Source organism: Urocitellus parryii, chromosome 7, assembly GCF_045843805.1.
Source record: "Urocitellus parryii isolate mUroPar1 chromosome 7, mUroPar1.hap1, whole genome shotgun sequence".
NCBI lineage: Eukaryota > Metazoa > Chordata > Mammalia > Rodentia > Sciuridae > Urocitellus > Urocitellus parryii.
Genome location: NC_135537.1, coordinates 81,835,417 through 81,851,497, shown reverse-complemented (window position 1 = coordinate 81,851,497; position 16,081 = coordinate 81,835,417). Strand labels below are relative to the sequence as shown.

At 34.3% G+C, this 16,081-nt stretch overlaps 2 protein-coding genes across 2 annotated transcripts in view; one reads left to right on the top strand and one right to left on the bottom strand.

Moving 5' to 3' along the window:
* The window catches only part of LOC144255794 (uncharacterized), a 73,534-nt gene extending 67,418 nt beyond the window's left edge, over nucleotides 1–6,116 (bottom strand). The window contains exon 1 of the mRNA XM_077800722.1: nucleotides 6,038–6,116. Coding sequence (XP_077656848.1) covers nucleotides 6,038–6,116 — 79 coding nt within the window. The remainder of the gene's footprint in view (nucleotides 1–6,037) is intronic.
* LOC144256259 (uncharacterized) overlaps nucleotides 1–16,081 on the top strand; it is a 461,518-nt gene that overhangs the window by 231,295 nt on the left and 214,142 nt on the right. The window lies entirely within an intron of this gene.

Below are 16,081 nucleotides of genomic sequence, written 5' to 3'. Positions count from 1 at the left end.
TACTCCATTCACAATATCCCCCCAAAAAATAAAATACTTGGGAATCAACCTAACAAAAGAGGTGAAAGATTTATACAATGAAAATTACAGAACCCTAAAGAAAGACATAGAAGAAGACCTTAGAAGATGGAAAAACATACCCTGCTCATGGATAGGCAGAACTAACATCATCAAAATGGCGATATTACCAAAAGTTCTCTATAAGTTCAATGCAATGCCAATCAAAATCCCAACAGCATATCTTGTAGAAATAGATAAAAGAATCATGAAATTCATATGGAATAATAAAAGACCCAGAATAGCAAAAACAATACTAAGCAGGAAGTGTGAATCAGGCGGTATAGCGATACCAGACTTCAAACTATACTACAGAGCAATAGTAACAAAAACAGCATGGTACTGGTACCAAAACAGGCGGGTGGACCAATGGTACAGAATAGAGGACACAGTAACCAATCCACAAAACTACAACTATCTTATATTTGATAAAGGGGCTAAAAGCATGCAATGGAGGAAGGATAGCATCTTCAACAAATGGTGCTGGGAAAACTGGAAATCCATTTGCACCAAAATGAATCTGAATCCCTATCTCTCGCCGTGCACAAAAGTTAACTCAAAATGGATCAAGGAGCTTGATATTAAATCAGAGACACGGCATCTGATAGAAGAAAAAGTTGGTTATGATCTACACGCTGTGGGATCGGGCTCCAAATTCCTCAATAGGACACCCATAGCGCTAGAGTTAACAAATAGAATCAACAAATGGGACTTACTCAAACTAAAAAGTTTTTTCTCAGCAAAAGAAACAATAAGAGAGATAAACAGGGAGCCTACATCCTGGGAACAAATCTTTACTCCACACACTTCAGATAGAGCCCTGATAACCAGAATATACAAAGAACTCAAAAAATTAGACAATAAGATAACAAATAACCCAATCAATAAATGGGCCAAGGACCTGAACAGACACTTCTCAGAGGAGGACATACAATCAATCAACAAGTACATGAAAAAATGCTCACCATCGCTAGCAGTCAGAGAAATGCAAATCAAAACTACCCTAAGATACCATCTCACTCCAGTAAGACTGGCAGCCATTAGGAAGTCAAACAACAATAAGTGCTGGAGAGGATGCGGGGAAAAGGGCACTCTTGTTCATTGCTGGTGGGACTGCAAATTGGTGCAGCCAATTTGGAAAGCAGTATGGAGATTTCTCGGAAAGCTGGGAATGGAACCACCATTTGACCCAGCTATTCCCCTTCTCGGTCTATTCCCTAAAGCCCTAACAAGAGCATGCTACAGGGACACTGCTACATCGATGTTCATAGCAGCTCAATTCACGATAGCAAGACTGTGGAACCAGCCTAGATGCCCTTCAATAGATGAATGGATAAAAAAAATGTGGCATTTATATACTATGGAGTATTACTCTGCATTAAAAAATGACAAAATCATAGAATTTGGAGGGAAATGGATGGCATTAGAGCAGATTATGCTAAGTGAAGCTAGTCAATCTTTAAAAAACAAATACCAAATGACTCCTTTGATATAAGGGGAGTAAACAAGGACAGGGTAGGGACGAAGAGCTTGAGAAGAAGATTTACATTAAACAGGGATGAGAGGCGGGAGGGAAAGGGAGTGAGAAGGGAAATTGCATGGAAATGGAAGGCGATCCTCAGGGTTATACAAAATGTCATGTAAGAGGAAAGGAGGGGTAAGACAAGAGAATACAAATGGAAGAAATGATTTACAGTAGAAGGGGTAGAGAGAGAAAAGGGGAGGGGAGGGGAGGGGAGGGGAGGGGGGATAGTAGACAATAGGACAGACAGCAGAATACATCAGACACTAGAAAGGCAATATGTCAATCAATGGAAGGGTAACTGATGTGATACAGCAATTTGTATACGGGGTAAAAGCGGGAGTTCATAATCCACTTGAATCAAACCGTGTAATATGATGTATTAAGAACTATGTAATGTTATGAACGACCAATAAAAAAAAAAAAGATTAAAGGAGGAAACTCCAGAGTGATAGGGTAAAAAATGGTCCTTTGAATAAGGTAAACAACTTATCAGAATAATTGTATATTCTTGTAACGGTCAGTTTCATGTGTTAACTAGGTTATATAGTACCCAGTTATTCAATCAAACACTCCTAAGTGTTGCCATGAAGGTATTTTATAGATGTAACTAATGTTATTAATCAGCTTTCTGTAAAGAAAATCATCCTAAATAAGTTTATTGGGCCTGATTCAATAATTTGAAAGGTCTGAAGAATTTCAAGAAGAAATTACAACAATTTAATTTTAATTTGAAAGGTCTGAAGAATTTTAAGAAGAAATTACACTGTTAGCTGCAGCTTCAGCTAACACCTGTGAGGTCTTATCTGTCCCCATGTATTACAGACTTGCCCAGCAAACAGGAAAAGCTTTATGCACAAAATATTAACGTGCAGCAAGATGGAAACGGTTAAGTAAACCTTCTATACTTAGAATCATGCATGGATTAAATGTATGTTTACAAAGTGCTTAACAAAATAGAAAATATTTATGCTATAATTTGAAATAAAGCAAGGAACACACAATGATCACAAAAAAAATAATAAAAAAAATAAAAATGGTTGATCAATGGACAAAAGCTTTGCAAAAATTTTTCCACATGTCCTCTTTCTTGTATGAATTATGAGGTGCTGGGTACGGTGTGAACAACTGTTGGAGACTCTTTCACCTATTTTACACTTGTATAATTTCTGTGTTATCATATCCCTGGTATGAAATAGTGTTGAACTACTGTGAAATAAGGGTTGATTCATCCTTAAAGACACTGATGCAATGTTTTCACTTATAAAACTTCTCCCCAGTATAAAATCTATAATGTTTAATAAGATGTGATCTTCAATTTTAAAAGCTTTGCCATTCTTCACATTTATAGGACTTCTCTCTAGTATGGATTCTCTGGTGTCATGTAAGTGTTGATTTTTGATTAAAATCTTTGTCACATTCTTCACATTTGTAGGGCTTCTCTCCAGTATCAATACTTTTGTGACAATTAAGTTGTGAGAAGCTATTAAAAGCTTTGCCACACACTTTCCATTTGTAGGGCTTCTCTCTAGTATGAATCCTGTTGTGGCAATCAAGGTTTGAGTTTCTATTAAAACTCTTGCCACACACTTTACATTTGTAGGGCTTCTCTCTAGTATGAATACTTTTGTGACAATTACGCTGTGAAATGCTAATAAAAGCTTTGCCACACTCTTTACATTTGTAGGGCTTCTCTCCAGTGTGGATTCACTGTTGCTTAGTAAGTGATGATGGTTGATTAAAACTCTTGTCACACAATTTACACTTGTAGGGATTCTCTCCAGTATGAATCCTGTTGTGGCAATCAAGATTCCAGTTTGTATTAAAACATTTGCCACACACTTTACATTCGTAGCGTTTTTCTCCAGTATGAATCCTGCTGTGGCGATCAAGATGTGTGTTTCTATTAAAACTTTTGCCACACACTTTACATTTGTAGGGCTTCTCTCCATTACATATCCTGTTGTGGCAATCAAGCTGTGAGTTTGTATTAAAACTTTTGCCACACACTTTACATTTGTAGGGCTTCTCTCCAGTATGAATTCTCTGGTGATTTTTAAGGCTTGGTTTTTGACTGAAACCTTTGCAAAATTTTTACATATGTGGGGCATCTCTCCAGGGTGTTTCCACTGGTGACAAATAAGACTGGAGCTTTTATTAGAAGTTTTGTCACATTCTTTGTATTTGCATGTCATATCTTCTGTATGAACGCTGTGATGTTGAGTAAATTTCTTGAGTGTGTTGCATTCTTCACATTGGTAGGTCTTTGTTGGGGTTTAAGTGTGCAGAGTTTAGCTCCCTCAGCCTGACACTTTGCAAGAAGCTGTGGCTGTGATTTAGGTCAGCTGAAGGCATGCCTCGCTAGGAGGAGGAAAAGTCCTCTTCCCCTTATCACAAGACACAAGCTTCTGCATGGTTTGGCCTAGAGGAAGAAGCTTCCTGCATACTGGACCTGGGAACAGTACATTCGGGGATTAGATAATGTCTACAAAGAGCTTTGGGAGGGTACTTATCAAAAAGAACAGGAACAACTTGAATTTAGCTCTGTGTACCTGATGAGGCATGATATTTGGGCTATGTGGGTAAAGTGTTACTAAAGAATTGCTTACTTTGTTATAAGAAAAATATAAAAGAAACATGCAAATAAACCTCAGCATGCAGTTGCAATTGCTGCCTTGACTCTGCATCCCCTGTGTCCCGGTTATTTCGTGACCCTTACCCAGGGACCCGAACGCACTAGACGTTCACAGGTCTTCTCTGCAGAATAAATTTTTTGGTGTTGAGTAAGAGTTGAAAAAATTTTTAAGGCTTTGCCACACTTTTTACATTTACAGGTCTTTTCTTCAGTATAAATCCTCTGATGCTTAACAACTTGTAATCTTTCACTAAAAGTTCTTTTGCATTCTTTAAATTTATAGGGTTTATTACTGTCATAGTATCTACTGTGTTTAGAAGATATTGAGCAAGCCGATGCTTTGATATATTCTTTAAATGTATAAGGCTCTCTTTCTCTATAAATTCTCTTGTATTGAGCAAACTCTGCACTGTGATTAAGAGCCCTTTCACATACCTTACACTTGCAAATTTTGTCTTGATTATGAATATTTGGATGAGTAACAGTTATTGAGCAGTAAGGCTAGACTTTCCCACATTTTTCATCTTGGTAAATTTCCCTTAGATAGTGACTAGGGGTTTGTCTATATTCATAATTTTTATCACCAATGTCAATATACTGGTAATTTTTCAGGGTATAGACATGGCTAATGGTGTTACTTATAGCATTATCCATATAGTGCACTTTCCAGAAATCTGTATCAGAATTGTCATTGAGCAATACTGGGGAAGTAGAAAACTTTCTACAATTCTTAATATTGTCTATTTGGGCACAAGGAGAAATTTTTGTTTTCTGTGCAGAAAAATAGATATTTTATAAAAAAAAACTCTCATATTATCCCTTTTAAAAATATCTTCTCTGTGCAAATGTTTGAATGGAAGTTTAACTCAGTGCTACATTTATAATTGGGCAAGTTAAAAACTGATGCATGGACCAGATTTCAAATTTTCCATATTTCCTTTCACTTCAAAAATGGCTGTGGATATATTCTTACAGACACACAGCTCCTCAGAAGTAAGTGAAATAAATTGAATTTTTTCAGATATTAATTGCTTCTGGTGTCATTTGACCATAAAATTTTTATCATAATAAATAGGGACTACTAATTGGTTTTGTCCATTATAATACAATTTTTGAACTTTACTCTCACCTATATTTTCCCATTGTTTTCTTAGTTGTAAATGGTCAAGGTCATACTTTCCATATCTTCCCTCTCTCTCTTTTATTCCCCTCTCTGGTAAAATTTCTCGAGGATGATGAGAAGTCATGGCTGAAATAAAAATAATAATCATGTTTACTTACTCTACTGGGCTGAGTATATTTTGCAAACATAGAAAATTACAGCAATAAAGGAACAGCAGCAGGGGAGTATGTTATTAAATCTAAGCCCATTGTTAGTGCAGAAACATATAAATCAAATAAAAAATGTACACAGAAAATTACTTTGAGAACTTTCCAAATCATCTTAGTGTTCACAGTATCCAAGATGAGTACATCACTATGGAGAGTAATACAGTAGAGGAAAATACGTTGTGTTACACAAAGCATTTCCTCCTTCACAATACATTTTAAAAACCTACCAACTTTCTTCTGTGTTATTAAAAAAGAAAAATATGAAACATGCAAATGTTTGGGGACTGTTGAAAAAGGGGTTCCTGCTTACCAACAGAAAAAAAACATGGCTAAATCTACTATAAGAAAATAAGTTATGAATTACTCACAGGGAATAGTAAACTATCATTTAAAAGAAGTTTACTGAACTAAACCAACACACAAAAAAATGGAATAAAATTTAATCAAGAATTGTTAATAGTAATAAGCAGAATATGTGTTTAGTCTCCTACCTTTGTTCACCGAGCAGCACTGAGGTAGCAATCTCCTCCCAGGTAGAGACTGCTGCACACATCGTGTAGACCACATCATGCTCTGTGAAACTGGTCTGTTCCTGGCAGAGGCACCCAAGTGGATGAGAGTTTTTAAGGATTTTAGATTTCTGGAGTCTAACCAGCGTGCAAGAACTAAAATTACTCTTCAAAAGTGAAAACAATACGATCTGGACAATATAGACCCCCTGTCAACTGTACAGTCAGAAATGTCTAGATTTGCAAAGGAAGAGGAACAAACCAACTGTGTCAAAAGAAATCAGCTAAGAGGTACTGATGAGGAGATACCTCGGATGTTAGATTTCAAGTACAAAGATTATATATCAACAACTATTGTGGAGAAATTTAAGGTCTTCGTGGAAATGCAGGACCTGATGTTTTTTGAGATGAGGGAAACCCTGAAAAATGACCTAAAGGAAATGCTAGTAAAATGTAAGATATCTGAAACAAAAGATAAAGAGCACTGTGGTAGCAGGGAAAAGTGGCAGGAAAGAAGAGATTTAGCTTCACAAAAAACAGAGTTGAGGGAACAAGAAGAAGAAATTCTAAATTCGCTGAGTGTACTGAAAACTTATCTTTTAGAAATGAGGAAATAGACAAGCTGAGTTGTAAATGGGACAAAGCCAAGATGTCCACTAGCAATCAAGGGAAGGAATTATCCCAGAATGAGCCCCAAAGTTACCAAGCCATTGGAGAGACGGCAGAAGCCTCAGATATGAACGACGACACATGTAGAAATGGCAGTCACCACATACAACTGCCTAACAAAGAGAAGAGAAAGCATAGGGAGGGTGGATCAATAAACACAATGGAAGAAGAAAACCTCCAGAGCCTCAGTAACAAAGAGAAGACCGTCAAAATATCAAGAGAAGAAGAAACTCTGATGGATGAAGGAGCCCTGCTCACCCTGGCTACAGACCCTCTGGCATCAGCTACCTTGGAAGTCAGTAAGCAGTGGGGCGACATCTTCAACATTTTGAGAGAAAATGGTTTTTGCCCTGAGTTTCAGTGTGAGGTCCAATTAGCATTTAAAAGTGATGATGAGATGAAGACATTTTCAGACCTGCAAAGCTTACAACAATTTACCAGCCAAAAACCTGTCTTAGAAGAACTACTGAACCGTGTGCCCCCACAGAAGGAAGAACCAAATCTTGGAGGAGGATATAGGATCCCCGTAAAAGAGGGTAACGATGTAGAAAATTCAAAACATGAAGCTGGAGGAACAGTAAGTGATGGCTTGCATTTCTTATTCACCAAAGAGGTAAAAGTTGCTAGGCCAGAGTGAAGAACTTAGAGACTCGGGAGGAAGAGTTTTCAGAGTGGAAGGATAAAGGAATCCCTACCTTTGAGGTGACAGGAGAAGACTCAGAGACCCACAAGGAAGAAATCTTTTATGTGAGGGCAGAAGAGGAAGAAGGGGCCTGTGATGTGGAAGAGGAGGGACAAGAGGAGATGGAAGAAGAGGAGACCTCTGGGGAAGAGGAGGAGGAGTGGTAGGAGGAGGAGGAGTGGTGGGAGGAGGAGAAGGAGTGGTCGGAGGAGGAGGAGAAGGGCGAAGATGACTCAATATTATGTGAGAAAAGGGACTCAACCTGTTGCCTTGTTCCTGCAGACAAGTGTGATGGTAAGATAGGAGCTGATGAAGAGATTATGGTGTTCAGTAAAGTACGGAATTCTGAGAATGAGGAGGAAGAGGAAGTAGGAGGGTTTTCTATGCGGAAGAATCTTCAAACACAAACATCCAAAGAGGAAGACCTAATCCAGGAAACAGAAACAAACTATAGAAAAACCGTGATCAGTGTCCTCAGAGAGATGGGAGAAGAGATTGGGAAAATTAAAAAATGCCTTACAAATATCCTGGAAACTAAAAATTCAATAGATGATCTGAGGAGTAGAATAGACATCCTTGAAGAAAGACTACAATCTAGATGATGAAACGGCAAAATTTTCTAAGGATATCATACACGTTGTGGCCAGATAATAAATTAATGCTAAGGGAGAGGGAGGATAGATTCAGAAGTGTCAACCTCCGTTTGATAGGAATCCCAAAAAAAGAGAGTGAAGAGAATGAAGCAGAGGACATACTACAGGAAGTAATTGAAGAAGATTTTCCAGAGCTTCGGGATTCTAGTCTTGGGATAGCAAGGGCTCACTGAATCCCCAGCGTGATTGATTAAAAACAGACTGACTCTGAAACACATCTTGGTGAAGTTTTTGAATTGTAGTGATAAAGAGAAAATCCTAAAGGCTTCTAGAGAGAAAAAAGAAAACACCTACAGAAAAGCTTACACCCTAGAATCCTGAAGCCAGCCCAATTGGCATTTGATTTCCAGGGTCAAACAAAGATATTTTTTGTTATGGAAGAATTTAGGAAGTTTATTTCTTGTGTACCCACTTTGAAAGAATTCTTGGAGAAAACAACACAGGTGGCTGCAACTTACACTCTCCTCACCCCAACATAGATCTAGAAAATTGATGAATACAACATCATGTATGTCCAGAAGAGTGGGAGCTAACTGTTTATTTTGGGTTGAGGGAAAAGGAGTGGTATTACTCAGATGTTAGGAAGCTTAAAGGGCATATTTTAAAAATTTAATGATAGTCATTGTAGTTTGCCTGGGGTGAAGATACTGTATTACTGAGCGGGGAGGAAGAAATCTGTCCATGGAACAGATGGGGAAAGTTATAGAAATGTACAGGGGAAAGGTGGCAGGGTAAAGCAGAGAAGAAAAAATGAACCTGCTGAATGTATGGGGAAGAATATTTCATAATTTTATCATGTATTAGTGAATATGCTTTTTCCATTTGAATATACTCATTTTGCTATTAAAAGTTTTACCTCTTCTAACGTACTTTGTCCTTACTGTATGTAGTTGAATAGTTTTTCAATTTTACTGCCTAACTCCATACAGATAAACTCTCTTCCCTGTGTTTTCAAAGAGAGAGAGAGAGAGAGAGAGAGAGAGAGAGAGAGAGAGAATATGTGTGTTTAAAGACTTTCTTTAGAAAATGTCTGAAAGAGTCACTGGTGGTTGTACATAGCAACATAGGAGGTTGAGCCAGAAGGTCCAAAATTTCAAGGCCAGCCAAGGTAAAAATGCAAATGGTAGTTCTCTTTCCAGTACTAATAAATGCATCTCAGAAAATAAGAAAAATAAAACATCCAAGCAGCTCAATTATCTCCAAGTTGTAAAGACTCAAAGCAGGTTTTAATCCAAGTTTTAAAACTTACAGAGAATATTCAGAGCAACCAAGAGAAAAAGATGGGTCACCTAGAAATGTGTAACTACATAATTGTAAAATCCTTAGTCAAAACTTCACAATACAGAAAGGAATTCAGGACTATTTTCAAGGGATGGAAGAATAAAATTATCAACCAAGACATTATATTCAAAGCTACTATCTTTCAAAAGAGAAGGAAAATAAAGACTTTGAATATATAAATGCACACACTATCCATCAACACTAGATCTATTCTCCAAAAAGTACGAAAGGTAATCCTTCATACTGAAATTTAAGTGTGCACAGCAACACAAGTCATATGAAATTCTAAATATTTCTTGGCACAAACAATTTATTTTATTGTAATAATGGGACACAAAACATATAATTTTGCAATAGAATTTGGAAGACAAAAGCATAAAAGCAAAACTGTTAATAGACATATATACCTGTAACAATAATATAGTTTTGAAAAGCCACAAATGTATTGAATTTTAATAAAGTGAAGTCAAGTTGATACTCATACAAAGTATGAGTAGGAGATTCTTCATTTTTAGATATTTTTATTGGAAAATTCAAGATTACAAAATTCTGATCAAAACAAACCTTGGCTATCTGAATTAACTCTAAAAATTACAACTGAAGGTAGTCCACAGTATACTCTAAATCTAAGGACACACACATACTGAAAGCAAAGGGATACAAGAATGACACATACAAAAGTGACCAAACAAAACCTGTGCTGTCTAAATTATAGTACAAAAAACATAGTTTAAGACAGTTATAGGACATAAAAAATGTTTTAAATTTTAAAAAGTCTTTGAAAAGAGGCAAAATAGAGAAAAGGAACCTTTCCCTAGGTTCTGAATTCAGAGTAAATACATTCAAAATGTATATCATACTTCCCAAACACACAAAGAAAACATTGAGAGAGTTGAATTAAAACAAAGAATCACTGTCACCCTAGGAGACATCAATCCCCACTTACTGAAAAGGGAAATACAGTGAAGCAAAATGGTAAATGCAAAGTATAAGACTTTGAAAATATTTTGAAACTATTGTAGACTTATAGAATCCCTATTATTAATCACAAGTGGGATAGTATGCTAGATAGACCAATTTTATGTATTAAAACAAAGGTTAATAAATATTTAAGTGATAGTTATTTTGTAACCAACATGGAATAAAAATTTGATGTAAAAAGTGATAGGAATGTTAAAAAATCCCTAAATATGTGTCAGTTGACTGAACACTCTTGGGCATGCTGTTGTTCAATAATTGAAAGATAAAATTAAAAGATGTTTATACTACTTAAAGTTAACTAGAGACTCCAGATAATATGCATCAGACTCCCATTGTTAAAAATACTTTTTTTGCAGATAAATCTATCCTTTAAATTGTATGACTATCCCCCAAAATACAAATAAGACTATTTCCCTGCTTCAAAATATAGTAAAATTTACAACATTCAATTGTAAATGCAGACATGGAGTTAGATAGAGGGACTTCTTAGTGAGTGTGGCAATAACCTTCACATCAATAGCAAATTAATAACATTGCACACCAGTTTTTTTACATTGTTATACAACAGAGCCATCTTGGGGGATGCAAACCAAATATCCCTTGAAAAGAATAATGATCCAATGTGGAATATAGAAACTATAGAACAATGAAGTCAAAGAATTTATTCTAATTATATATTTTACAAAATGTATATACACTATGTTAACTGAAGTGTCACAGAAAGAATACTGCAGAATTCTACAAATATGACATCTCTAAACTAAAGAAGAAGCTTTCTGAACAAAAGAGAATGGTTTTGTGATGGGGAGACAGAAATGAGCCCTTGCTTCTTAGGAATAGTTTTTTGTTGGTTTGTTTGTTTTTTTTTTTTTTTTGAGATCTAAACTTTTTAGAGATATATTGTATAACAATTTGAGTTAATATTACTGAACTGTATATTTAAATTTTTGGAGACAGTAAGTTTTATTATGTAGTTTTGATCATAATGAAAATTATAAACAATACATAAAAGAGATTTGCAACATTTCTCAAAACTTCATTTAAAATAATGTGGTCTTTATCTTCTAAATAAGAATAAACTCATCAATATACAAATGATGGGCATGCTTGTAATCTCAGCTACTAGGAAGTCTGAGGCAGGAGAATTGCAAATTCAAGACTTCCTCAATAACTTAGTGAGAACCTCTCTCAAACTATGAATTAAAAGGAGCTTGGAGTGTAGTTCAGCATTAGAGTATCACTGCTATCAACCCACATTACATTTACATATAGAAAATTTAAATTTCTATGTACATGGGCAGATTAAAAGCCGATTAAGATAAAATATAAAAGTCATCGACAAAAGAGGCTTAATATTTATACAAGCAAAAGCACATATAACATTATTGGCAATACAAACAAGAGTCATGCATATCGTAATTTGTGAAGAAATTAACTGATATGAGGAAACGCAGTCTGCAACAGAGAATTTACCCTACACAATGAAAAAATTCACCAACCAAATTGTAAATATCCACAGATGTATTATTTTACAAATCCTCTTATTCAACTACAACTTACACCATCTCTCAAAAGAGCAGTCTTTGTCCATCTTGACTTTCATTTCATGGCAGATAATTTCACAAAAACTCCATTACACATATCAGAAAGAACTCTGATAAGAAAATTTTAATGAAAAAAAATGTACAAATAAGTTTAGAGTAACTGACTTATGATATTAATGTATTACAATGGATTGACCTAGTGGTCTCCAGAAATGTACAAAAAGTTCCTGCAAATAATGGAAGAGGGGCTGGAGTTATAGACTAGTGGTAGAGGGTTTGTCTACCATTTATGAGGCCCTGGGTTCGATCCTCAGCAACACATATAAATAAATGAGAATTTCATTAACAACTAAAAAATATCTTTAAAAATTATGGAAGAGCCGTCAGATAATATTGACACTCAAAAGGTAAAGGGAGTGTTTTGTTGTTAATTTGCATGTATGGAGACATTACTGGAGGAAAAGCAGGAGACTAGATTATTGTAAAGCACAAAACACAGGACAGATTCTTCTATGATAACAAGAGAAAGAAATTCAAGCTTCTCAAAAATCTTTTCTGCTGGATAACTTCTCAATCAATCTTTTTGAATTTAGGCTTCCTCCTCTACCTCATCTATGTCCTCTGCTATATTTGGGCCACAGTATTTGACATGACTGCATTTCTCTAAGTCAACTATATGTCAAGTGGAGGATATATATCATGCCAACAAAGGAAAACATTAAGGATGAAAAGAAACTTAATATTTTCTTGTCAGCACCAAGAACTACCCCATCTTTTTTTATTGAAAACACGAATCTGAATCATCCCATTCTTATGGTGAAGTTCCCAAAATATATACTTCAAGGGAAGAAATTTAAATAATGATAATTAGGAATTTTGAAGGAAAGTTATGCTCACCCACAAAGACCAGGTTGTTGTAGGTCTCCAACATCACTTCTCTATATAAATTCTGCTGAGCAGGATCCAGGCATTCCCATTCCTCCTCAGAGAAATCAATGGCTACATCCCTGAATATCAATGGCTCCTAAAATAAAAATTGGTAGATCAATAGCACACAGACAAAACCATTATTCACTGTTTAGTTTGGATTAAGAGTTAGTAGAACTGACTGTCATGTAGGAGAGTTACTTTAATTATGTAATAAGATATGAATTTTCCTCTGAATTATATAATGGAAAGTAAGTCCTAAAACAGTATATATATAAATAAGAACTATTGTTTTTTACTAAAAGCTTTGCCACATTGTTTATATTTGTAGGGCTTCTCTCCAGTATAAATTCTCTGGTGGTGAACAAGGCCTGATTTTTTGTATGATTTCTGGCATTCACTCTCACTTGTAGTTTTCCATAATTTCTTTTGTTGTAAATAGTCAAGATCACAACTTCTATATTTTCTATTTATTGCTTTGTGAAATATATGTTTAATACCCTTTTTGGGTGAATATTCTTGGAGATCATGAGGAGTCATGGCTGAAATAAACAAAAATTTAAAAAAAATACCTACTAGACTGGTATAAATATATTTTGCATATATAACATGAAATTAAGTTAAAATAAGTACATCAGGAGTGTAGCAGATTAGTAAGTCCAAAGTCAACATAAATCCAAAATTATATCAATTCAATAAAAATGTACAGACAAAATTACCTTGAGAATATTACCCAATTTTTGTAGAGACCACAGTATCCAAGAGGAGTACATGATTAAGAAGAGTAATATAATATAGGGAAGGAAAGTATGTTACTTTTATCATACACAACCTTTTGTCCTCCATAACATAAAAACGTGTATTTAGGAAACGTATACAAACATTTGTGGCTTTTTCAAAGAGTGTCCAAAAACTGGTTTTTGTCTACCATGACATAGAGACATAAAAATATCTAGTAGATTTTGAGTGATAATACCACAAATGTTCAAAAAGGGTAAAGAGGCTATGGACTCCTAAAAATAAATATGAACAAAAAATTTACTAAGAAATGTACCCATATATGTCTATAAAATTTTTCATAAAAACATGTTAAAAGACTATAAAAACCTTGAATAGCCTATGGACATAATACATGGATGAAGTCAACACATGACAATCAAGTATAATAAATTGATTTTTATTTTTTTTAAATTCATGTGATATGATGATTTCTTTTATTGACAAACACAATTTTGTTTCTTTACTAAATATATCATGGTATTTTATATTATGTATACAAGGTAAAATTACTAAATAGAATGAATTAACACAATCATTATTTCATATAATTATCAGTTTTGTTCTTACAAGGTATTGTATTCCTTCTACTAGTATTTATGAAGAATATAATATACTCACCATGTGGTAAAACAAAACTCTTGACCCTCTTATGCTCAATAAAAAAATATGGAGACTTTGACTATAATATCAACCATACACAAAACATAGTACCTGGTGAGCAAAATTTTACCCACTAAATTTCTAACTTCCACATGTGAATCAAATGCTTCTGCAATTTAATCTCTGCCTGCCACATTTCACTTAATGCAAAGTCCTGCATATATTTCTTATAACACTTTGTGAGACAAAATATTTTCATAACTAAATAATAATAGTATATAAGTACAATATTTTTACTCATTTGATCATTGATGGGCACATACATTGAGTCCCTAGCTTTAATATTGAGAACAATGTTTTCTATAAACACAAAAGCAGAGGTATCTCTTCAATTTTCTGATTTAATTGTTCATAGATACATATTTAGTACTGGCATTTCTGAATCTTTAGGTCATTCAACTTTTAATTTTTCATGTGTGGTGCTTGAGATTAACCCCCAAAACTACAACACAAGTCTTTTTAAAATTGCTTGAGTCATGCTCTTTGTAAATTTCTGTGACTTCCCTCAAACATGAAGTACTTTTGCATGGCCTCCCAATTAGCTAACATTACAAGGATGCAGCACTGTTCTTGCCTATTTTTATTTATTTAAAAGTTTTTATACTTTTTTCCCCAAAATGGACTATATAATCTATTGTTGGCTCCTTTAATGAATAAATAAAAAATAGTACAGCAAATATAAACAAAGAGAATCATGGCTTGATCCAAGTGACAAAAAAAGAAAAAAAATAAGAATTGAACATTAGGCTACTGACAGTTATGAATTACTCAAAGAACACTAAATAATTAAAGAAAATTTAGAGAGTGAAATTTAAATAAAAAATATTAACAAAAATAAGCACAAATTGTGTATGTGAATAATTCTTTAAGAAAAAATGAGGGGCTGGGGATATGGCTCAAGTAGTAACGCGCTTGCCTGGCATGTGTGAGGCACTGGGTTCGATCCTCAGCACCACATAAAAATAAAATAAAGATATTGTGTTCACCTAAAGCTAAAAAATAAATATTAGAAAAATAAAGAAAATGTTTAAAAAAATAAAAAAGAAAAAATGAGAGGGGCATTCCTAGTGTGTAAAGCTGAAATTCTACCAATATAGGAGAGGCTTATCAAGCAGGACCAAATTTAAGACAAGTCTAAGCAAATTGTGAAATACTGTAAAAATTAAAAACATATAGGATATATAAAGGGAAGTGGGATATATATATATATATATATATATATATATATATATATATATATATATAAAGGGACGTGTGAATAGAATCCAAGCATGCCACAATAAAAAACAATGATTCAGAAATTCGATCATTAATCAAAATAAAAAAATAAGAAATATAGAAAACAACTTATAAAGAAGAAGTATAATGAGTTATTCACTTCAAGATATTTATGATTACTGATGCATTATTACAAAACACAAAACAAAAGAAAAAAAATATTAACAGAATTGAATCTAAAAAATGAAAATGCCAAGTCAGTTCCAGTAGAGAGCATGGAAAGAAACCAAGCATGATCTGCTCCTAGAGGCCCTACTTGTTTAAAGATGGATAATTCCCCTGCCTTTACATCTCATCCTTTTGCACAATTTTTAATCAATGAGATATAGTTGTAAGTCATGATCCTTTTGGACAAGCTTTTGTTGAGTGAGCAAATTGTATCCTAATACTTACCTTTTAAAACAGAAAAAAAAAACAAAGATCTAGCCTCTTTCATATTAATATTCATTAAATATTGTTTTACTTACAGTTAATGTGCTCAATATATAACATAAAGTTTTGGTCATGTGCATTGTATAGACATTTTATTCTCAAACAGTCATTACCAAAAAAAAAAATATGTAATATTAAG